Source organism: Ochlerotatus camptorhynchus, unplaced genomic scaffold (genome assembly GCF_037179485.1).
Source record: "Ochlerotatus camptorhynchus isolate MF236.1 unplaced genomic scaffold, CSIRO-AGI_Acam_v1.1 ptg000078l, whole genome shotgun sequence".
NCBI classification, from domain to species: domain Eukaryota; kingdom Metazoa; phylum Arthropoda; class Insecta; order Diptera; family Culicidae; genus Ochlerotatus; species Ochlerotatus camptorhynchus.
Genome location: NW_027040568.1, coordinates 2269811 through 2279492, shown reverse-complemented (window position 1 = coordinate 2279492; position 9682 = coordinate 2269811). Strand labels below are relative to the sequence as shown.

The following is a 9682-nucleotide window of genomic DNA, read 5'->3' as shown; positions in this document are numbered from 1 at the left end:
CAGTGCAATTTTCAAGGGTTCATCTGGTGAGTGTTGTGCAAACCTATCTATTCGCGATGTACACGACAGTGGGGTTGGTAAGCACCAGTCGCATTTTTCACTGGCATGCTTGGGTTCATCCTTGCTTCACTCAGACCTTGTGAGATATCATATAAAAGAGACGGATATCGTCAGTTGTTGCGGCTTTCTTCCCTTCTTGGTCAGGAAGTCCACCAACGCTCGCTTGTTTCGTCTGCAGGACAGCTTGATTTCCTTATAAAAGACCGAGTACCGTTGACGGGCATCGTTCTTGGCTTCTCTGGTTCTCGTCCGCTCTATTGTGACTTTTGCTTCTCTACGCTCCTCTATCTTCCGCCAAGTATCATCCATGATCTACTGGTCTCATTGCTCGAATTTATTCCTAAAGTGTTATCAAAACTTAACGTCAAATACATAATGATTGATTTCAAGAAAAATAAATAAAATAATGGAGCTGATAATGTTAATGTTTAACATCAAATGTTTTCTTTATTCAATTTAATTACATCAACCATATGCTGGTTACATTGTATTCAAAAGCTACCTACAAAATTCATTGAATCTTTCTTGGTATCACACAGTCTAATAAATCTTTTGTTTTTTAAACTTTGCGGTACAGTGAATTATAACTCTTCCAAAAATAATGTTTGTATTTTCATCCTTTCATCTTATTTTTCAATGTTATGATTACCATGACAAGCGATAATTTGGTAATCTTACATTTAGTTGCTCATCATTCTCATCTCATAAGTACGTAACATTTGCATGTGCCAGAAACATACTTATCATTCATAAAACAACTGATACTGAGAAGATTTGAGTTAAATCGAAAATTGGGACTCGTAATAGATAACTGGAAATAAAATTATGTGTATGATATCAAATACATACTATTTACAATAAAGGCCCACGCACATTAGATCCGGATCGGACGCGTTGCGGCAAAGTGACAGCTATATCTATTGTCTAACTGTCAAATTTACGTCAACGCAACGCTAACGGATCTAATGTGTGTGGCCCTTAACCGATTTGACGAAAGAAGCGAGTATCATTTCAATGAAAAATAAATTCAGTTCTAATTCAAATTAAGCAACAGTTCGAAAACTGTAATCCAATGTTTGATAAAACCAATTTTGCTGCCATTGATTTGCTATAAACAATGTTTTTCGGAATTATGAAATCATTAGATGTTATGATGATACTTTGCACTAGTAAGTTGCAAGACGAGGTTGTAAAGTATGCGTTTGACAAATAAAAACTGACAATTTCGCTTTCATGAAGACGTGATCGCAGGACTCTCTGAATGCGAAATTGAGTTCAAGTTCATAATATTATCATAACATCTAATGATTTCATAATTTCATTTTTTTAAGCAAACGAATGGTAGCAACCTTGGATAAAACTGTATCTTTTACTAAAGCTAATGTATCAGACCATTGTTTTGTTGCCCTTCTGCTATGAGCGTATTCCAATCACGGGTTGGTAAACCGCCTCCATCCGGTTTACCATTACTATAGCTATTATTGGTTACGTCATTTGAACTTTCGTTTCGTAATGATGAATTCGTCTTTTCGGCTTTCAAAAATGTTTCACTCGTCTTGGGATTACCATTGGAGGTCGTTTTAACACCGGAAAAATTCTTAGTTGTATCTCGTTGTTGGTTCATTTCGCTATGTGCAGCATCCGCGGTGCCAATCTTTGATGTTGCTTTCCCAGGCGATGTAGTTGAAGTAGCTTCCTTGCTGACACTTTCTTGCAGTGCCTTTCTACTTGTGTTTATCGTTGTTACAATGGACGATATTGTATCAGTAGTGGTCGATGCTGAAGAAAGGTCATTTAGTCGTTCGGAGCTGGATGCCGGCGATCCTCCATCCAGGCGCAGCACATGACTTCGACTTAGGTCACCAAAGTTGGGCATGACCTTTGCGTAACCCTCGTTTACAAGTTCGAGTGCAATGTTGAGATCACCTCCATCTGCTGTAGCATCGTACAGTTCAACACCTGGGATAGGTGATCCTTCGCGATTTTCGCGACTGTCACGGTGACCTTTTTTCTTATATGTTGCAATGCGGGAGAGTAGTTTCTTCCACTGAGCCGCTGAAAAGTAAAGAAAAGGAAGGAAGCTATAACAAGAGGATATTGATAGGGTCTAACTTCTATACAATAAGCTAAGGAAACTCTCAAGGGATAATAGGGTGTGGCTTAGGAAGTCCAGGGATGGCATAATCATTAGAAATTTGATAATTTTCCGTTCTCATACGCTCTCAATGATATTGGAGCAAAATATCATACTTGATTTTGATTTTACCAGCTCCTTTGATATTGCGAAACTATTCACAACGTGTAAAGTTGAAGCTGAGAGTTGAATCGACGCAAAAATGATTCCGTTGCACATCGTTTTCTTAGAAAGAGAAGGCACTAGAATCGATCCATCGATTTAATCGATACAAACGAATCGATCTTTGCAGGATTGATCTTGTCTTCATAATGCTGAATTACCGTAATGCACTGAATACTGGACGGTCGGTAATATTACGTTCAGACTGCAGAGTTATAAAATGTTATAGCGCTATCTATATGGTGGTTTCTGTGTTGCAATTATTTGACAACCGTTATAACATATTATAACTCTCCAGTCTGAGCAAGGCATAAACCCGGACATTTTAATTATAATTAAATGTTACGTCTACTTTGCAAAAAAACTAATATGTGTGATTCAGATCGATACTAAAACATGTTTACGTTCTTTTTTGAGCATAGTAGGCAGTGATGTGTTAAAAGTGTTCAGATTTATGGGCTAAGTATCTGGATTTCGAGTCATTACGGTATATTTTGAAAATTGAAATTAAATATCAAAAGTAACATGTTTCAATTTTTATTTACTCGTGTTTTTCGAGAGATTTGTTTATTTATCAGAAGAATTGATTTAGAAGTCTTTAAATGAATTTTGTATTAGTAGGTTACAATAAGAGATTATAAGAAATGTGTTGCTCACATAAAGCCTGACAATTTTGCTTTCAAAAAGTAACAATCAGCGATTCTCGGATAGCTGTTCGTGAAAAACCAAGAATGAGTGAAATTGTCAAGATTTATGAGTGAAACACAAGCTTTACAAATTCTTCTAGCTTTTAACAAATACAAAATATCATCATAATCATAATATATTATGATTCTATTATCCCATAAAATATCTTTTTACGGGAAATAAATGAAAATAACTCTGTTTTAACCTAACTGTCATAATGCGGAATAATGAAAGAGGCAACATATCAAATTTATATTTTCAGCCCTTTTTTAAACAACATTAGGAGCTCGATTAGGAGCGACTATGCTGATGATAAATTTGAAGGTATGTTCATTAAATTTCGGTTTGGGGTGAATGGAAATCAGTTTTTCGATGCACAAAAAATACATTCGTTTGCTTCTTTGAAGATCGCAAAGATCGAACGAAAAGATCGATTTTTACGATATTTTAATAAATAAAGAATCGATTCTAAAAATCATAAATCCAGATCAAATAGATCGATTTCTCAAAGATCGATTTAAGATCGCCCAATCCTAGTCACGAAGCGACCGCCTCGGCGACCGCTGCCAGCCGTTATGGAAGTTTCGGCTGCGTTCGGGTGTAAAGTAAAAATCATGAAACTCAATCTCACCACAGTTTGGTGAGATTTGCAGCTGGTGAGTTTTGTTAGCTTGATATTCCTAGCTGCGATATCACAGCTTGCAATATCAACCGCAGTTGTTTGCTTGTTGAATTTTGTCTACGAAAATCAAGCGTGATCTTGATATTTGGTGAGATTTGATTATATTTTGATATTTTCCCAACACTGAGAAGCTCTCAACTTTAAAAAGTGGAAGTACTCAAATAACGTTAAATTGAGAATACGTGGACTTGCTAATGGAAGTATCTTCTAAATAACTCTTAACTTACCATGCGTGAGCTCTTCAAATCTGGAAATCGCCGATGGATCCCATTCTTCCTCCCCCGTAGTTGAGCTGACCACGTTGTTGGGTTCAACATGTGCGAGGAAACATTCGATCGCTTGGAATCGAAGGGCCAGGAGATCCGGACGCAGCTCGTACACATCGGATGGTTTAATATACTGATTATCGCCGTAGTCGACGAAGAACAAATCTAGCACTATTTCTCCTGGTTTGAACTCGTTTGGCAAGATGGCAATTACTTCGGCGCGATACCATTTGCCATCGGCGTTGAACTCGGCCGCCACAATTTGACCCAGGTAGGGTTTACGTATACAGTGTAGATCACGACTATCCTGTTGATTGTAATACTGGGTCATTGTATCTACGAGAATGTCCAGCTCCGATGACTGAGGTCCGACTAGTTGCAGGTAGAATCGACTTGGCGATATAACGGCGGAAACGAATACTTCCAACTGATTGGAAGAACTAGTAGATTTGAGCTTTTCTATGGTTGGCGGGAGAACTTCCCTTGGAATCGGAGTAGTCGTGACACTGCTCGGTGGAGTACGAATACGTGGCTCACGGCGGATGTCTAGCTGTTCCTGACTTTTCCTGAAGTCCGCATCATCCTTCACCTTCTGTTCGATAAGAGATTTTGCAGCGTTGATCTGTTTCTGTGTTCCGGTGATCATTATGCGACGACTTTCGCCAAGTGTCCTAGTTCCGTCAATCCATACCTTTGCCATGGACTTACGACAAATTTCTTGAAGTTCATCGCCGCAACGTCCTAGAAATAAATAGCAATCGTGAATGAAGAACTCATTTTAATTATACCCGTCAGATCAAATCTTACCAAGTATCTTTCCACACGCAGTCTGCGGAACGAGCATTTCTTCGGTTTGCGTAACTTGTCGTGATGCTTCTTTCATGATCAAATCCTCTGCCGCACGAATTCCGGCTTCCGTTCCTCGAATTTCACATATTTGAACGGAGCCATCCTTGTCTCGAAACAGTATTTCGGTATTTGTACTTTCTTGGATATGTCGCAACGTGAACCCTTTTCTTCCAACCACCAACGGAATCACCTTATTCGATAGAGTTATCTCCACCACTTTGATCTCTTCTTTGCTCATCATTCGCACCAGTTTGGCAATCTTGGAGTTCAGACTTCCTTCATCCTTTGGTTCGCCGATTTGTTCTTTCTTCTTCTTCAAGACGGTGTAGATATAAGCACTACCTATGCTCAGCAGCGATATCCCGATGATTATCGGCAATGTTGCCGGAGACTTGATCATGGTGAAAATAGTGGAGTGTCTGTGATGTTAACCCTGTGAAATCAATTGATAACATTTATTACGGCAACATAACTATACAGAAATTGTATTCTACAAACATTTCATGAATTTAGTTATGAAGAGAATAGTGCAAAGAGATCCATAATTGGGTGATAAATATAAGAGTCATTACTTCACGGTCATAAATCCACCTTCAACTCGTTTGTGCCACCTCTAAATCTAAATATTTTTGCTTCATGCTCTTTCCAAGCCATTTGAACCAGAAAAACGAACAAAATTGAAGTTTCATGAACATTCAAAGATAAAGTGTTTATTGTTTTTTACCTTTTGACCATAGTTTTAAGATGTATTGTTTTTCGGCTAAAAATCTTCTGAATAAAGAAAAAAAATATTGTATAGTGAACAAGAATCCTCGGCTCTGTAAAGTTGATTCAATTGAGCCTTATTAAATAAATGAATAAACAAAAAATTAAATAAAAAGCATCTGACAAGTTAAGGCTGTGAACCATTTGCCGAGTTAAATTTAACTCGTGGTTAAAAGTGACATTTCGAAAGTTATTTTCTATGTTCGAAAATCCCTGTGCTGTCGCTCGACCGGTTTTCGAGCCACGGTTGTCAAAAATTAACTTCTTGTCTGTCAGAAATAACCATGCTCGGATAGCAGGGTTAATCGATAACTTTCCATCTGTCAAATTTTAACCAAAAGTTAAAATAATCCACCAAATGGTTCAGAGCCTAAGACTGTATGCTACATACACTGAAACAAAATCCATTGGTAAAAATACTATATTGGTGGTTTAAAATAAATACCTTCACCAATAGATTTGTGCAGAAAACAATTTCATTTAATTTTACTATTATATCTATCAAAATTACTATCCTTTTCTATCAAGCATAGTAGTTTTGGCAGAATCATAGTAAATTTGTTAACATTCATACTCAACTATACTGAATTAATAGTAGATTTAACGGTAATAAGCATGGTTATATTGAGAATAAGTGTTTTCTGCAAAATAGTATTCCTAACTATGGTCCTTGTTTCAGTGTAGCAGTTAAATTTCAAACGACGATTTTTTTTTTAATTTTTTGATCGACCTTCTACGATTATGTTGAAACTTTGCACAGTTGTTTGTTATTGTCCAACATGCCATTTACATATTTGGTTCCCTAGTTGTGTACACGATTAACACTTGAAAAGGGCTTATGCAAAAATGATACTCATCAATAGAAAAACGTATATCTCGTGAACGCTTTGTTTGATGAGATGGTGTCTTCCGCGCCACGTTGTGCGCCGCTTGAGGGGGCCGTATTAAGGGAAAAGTTCGAGAGTTCCTTCTAAACCGCGACGAATAATCCGTTTCTTTTTTTTTCTTAAAATACAGGGTGCGTGACGAATTTTTGCAGTAAATGGCATATTTGAGAAAAAATACATCAGTTAGTTATTCTAGCAATGAATTTTGTGCGATTTATTTTCTTTCGCAACATATTAAAGTTGTGAGTAAATTTATTCAAAAAAATTGCCTTCCCTTTCGACGACTGTAGTTAGACGCTTCCGGAAACTTCAGTATGCACGTTTTAAAATGTTTCGATCCATAGATGTCATCACTGCTTTGATTTTAGCTTTTAGCGACTTAAGTGTGGTGTGAGGGGTTCTATCGCGTTGGACGACGCCCTATACAAAATAATCCAACGGATTGATATCGGGACTGCTTGGGGGCCAAATTTCTTCCTCCCAAATTTACGAAATATTTTCCGTAAGCCATTTCTGTGCTTTATTAGCAGTATGAGCAGATGCTCCATCTTATCACTTTCCCAAGCCTTTTTTAATATTATACACTGTTCTTTCAGACACATTTACCGACCGAATTATTTCTTTCATGCATACTCCGGCGCGCAACAAAGCGACAACGGTTGACAGATTGCTCTCTTGTTTCGACATCTTTACGTTTACTCAACATTGTTTGTTTAAATCTTACACCTAACAATATAAGCTATCCAGTGCTGCCAAATATATCTAAATCATGATGCACAAGCATGAGAATTACTATTTGAAATTTACTGCAAAAATTCGTCACGCACCCTGTATAAGGAATAGTTAGTATGCACTTGAGTGAAAACCGTTTTCAAATCCGTTAATTCAAATCCGAAATAGACCCAAATGATGTTGTTCCATTACTAAGTGGGCCATGCTTTAATAGAAGGTATCCCTTGATAGCGCGTAGCTTCGATTATTGCATTGAAACCCACGTTATCTAAAGCACCCTCAATATCTAGAAAACACGCAAGCAGGATTACTTTTGAGCGGTTGAGTTTTCGATACCGTATACAACTTTGTGTAGCAGAGTCAATATAGACTTCCCTGTTTGGTAAGCATGTTAGTTTACATGAAGTGGTATTTTCGTCAAATTACCATTTCGAAAGTGATGATCGATAATTCGTTCCAAGCATTTGAGAAGAAAGAACTCAAACTATTTTATTGGTCTGAAAATTTTTGCATCTCGATACGACGAGCGTCCTTCTTTCGGAATAAATAAGAACACTGATTTCAATGCTTTGAACTACTCAAAAATGGGTAGTATTTATCAAGCTCTATCAGATATGGCAAAACAAAGCTATGATTTACAATTTGGCATATGAATAACATCGTGCAGATTTCTAACAAATATTTTCCGGACTTTATCTCTAAACAATAGTGAAAAATAGGGTCAACTTCAAGAGAGAAGAAAAATTTCGAGAATATTCACTTGCAGTGTTCAATAGTTTTTATATGTAAAAGAACTGCTCAAGCAAAAATGTCGTGAAGTTCAAAGTGGGTGATTCCAGTTGGAGAGTATTGCATACAAAGGCAAAACAAATGGTATATACATCAAATGTGATTGTAGATTTTTAACATCCTCTGTATATGCTTCCTACGAGAATCTCTAATATTACGGAATCTGTGTATGCGATGATCTTTACAGATTATGTACATCTTTTATGCATATAGGTAAGATAATCATTCGTTTCCCAAATGGATGCAGGAAAAAGGAGAATCTATGATTTATCCTTGCAGAAAAACATAAGCAGAAATATAAGTTCTAAAATAATAGAATAATTTCTATGCTTACGTTAGATCTTAGAAAAAGATGCACCTAGAAATAATGAAATAATCTTTGGTGTATCAAATTTCAGTGTTTGTTTAATATAAAGTCTGTTTCACTAAAGTCATGCATTTATAGCAGATTCAATTAGCATTGCAACAAATCAACCAGTTGAAACAGATCATCGATCATCGAAAGTAGAAACCGACATTGCCCCATTGACGTTCGAGCTTACGCTTGTCGGGTCTGGCGCGCACAGCGCACATCTGACTAACAGAGTATTGAGTTTTGAATTTATCTTCGCTGTGAGAATATCATGCAAATACACGTTCTCTAAAATTAGCTCTATGACATAATATGAATCATTGAGTTTGCCTATAACTCGCCGCGGTTGAAAAGTCTGACCGATCCAAATGAGAGATCAAGTGGAAAATGCGAGCAAGAATCACCACAATCAGAAATATTATGCAATTCTTCTGGATCACGCTGTAGCACTCCACCGACCGGTCGTATTCAAAGGCGCCGTATCCACTTGTTGACGTAAACTCAACCTTTACCTTGACTGCTGTTGCAATGTTTGTTTATATTTTTATTCCGATGCGCATCTTCTCCCACTGTACGACCATGCGGGCAAGGAAGAGAAAGACCTTTTCCTCTTTTATCGATTTCCTCTTCAAGCACTTGAACCCCAAAACAACGCACGAGAGGTTTTTTGTTTATTTGTCGATGAAGTGTGATCAACTGCGAATATCGTGTATCTTATCAACACAATACAATTTAGCAAAGTTGTCATCGATAATGTACTAACTAACCACTATAGCCACTCTAATACTTGAAACGATGACGACAACCTTTATGACCCTGACTTTTCTTAGACAGACCACATTCTTCAGCATTTTAAGCAAAGCATAGAAGAAAGCTAAGTCCGATTCGTTTCGTCGGACGTCTGCACGAAAGTCGATTCCGGCTTACGGTATTTTCAAAAGAACAGTCCAAAGTGTTACTAATTACCTAATTAGAATCGATAATCACTCAATTTCAACGCGGTTCAGCACGGGTATTACGGATTTTTGCACTTCTTAACCGAACACATCGCTGCGAGCCTATAAGACGTCTTTCACTGTCAGCTGCTCCCGTCTGTCTGTATATGCTAATGTTTGCCATTTACGAATACCGAGGAACGATGATGTAGACGGGATAGATTCGGTATAGATGGAGTATATCGAAGAACAGATCTCTGTGTGCAGTGTTTTGGGCAGGTCGTGGTTAGACGGACGAAAGTGGTTATAACTCGATGGTAGACAGGTGAGTCACTCATGGTAAGTTGAATTAAGCCATTGTGACTTTTTAAATGAATGTTCG

At 37.4% G+C, this 9682-nt stretch overlaps 1 protein-coding gene across 1 annotated transcript; it reads right to left on the bottom strand.

Annotated features, from left to right (window-relative positions):
* Positions 1 to 481: 481 nt before the first annotated feature.
* Positions 482 to 9473, bottom strand: papi. Its single transcript, XM_065217607.1, has 4 exons — positions 9332 to 9473; positions 4799 to 5273; positions 3953 to 4732; positions 482 to 2115 (listed from the first exon to the last, which is right to left on the bottom strand). Exons 2-4 carry the CDS (start codon positions 5238 to 5240, stop codon positions 1439 to 1441), a joined length of 1899 nt encoding a protein of 632 aa, XP_065073679.1. The 5' UTR covers positions 5241 to 5273; positions 9332 to 9473; the 3' UTR covers positions 482 to 1438.
* Positions 9474 to 9682: the final 209 nt, after the last annotated feature.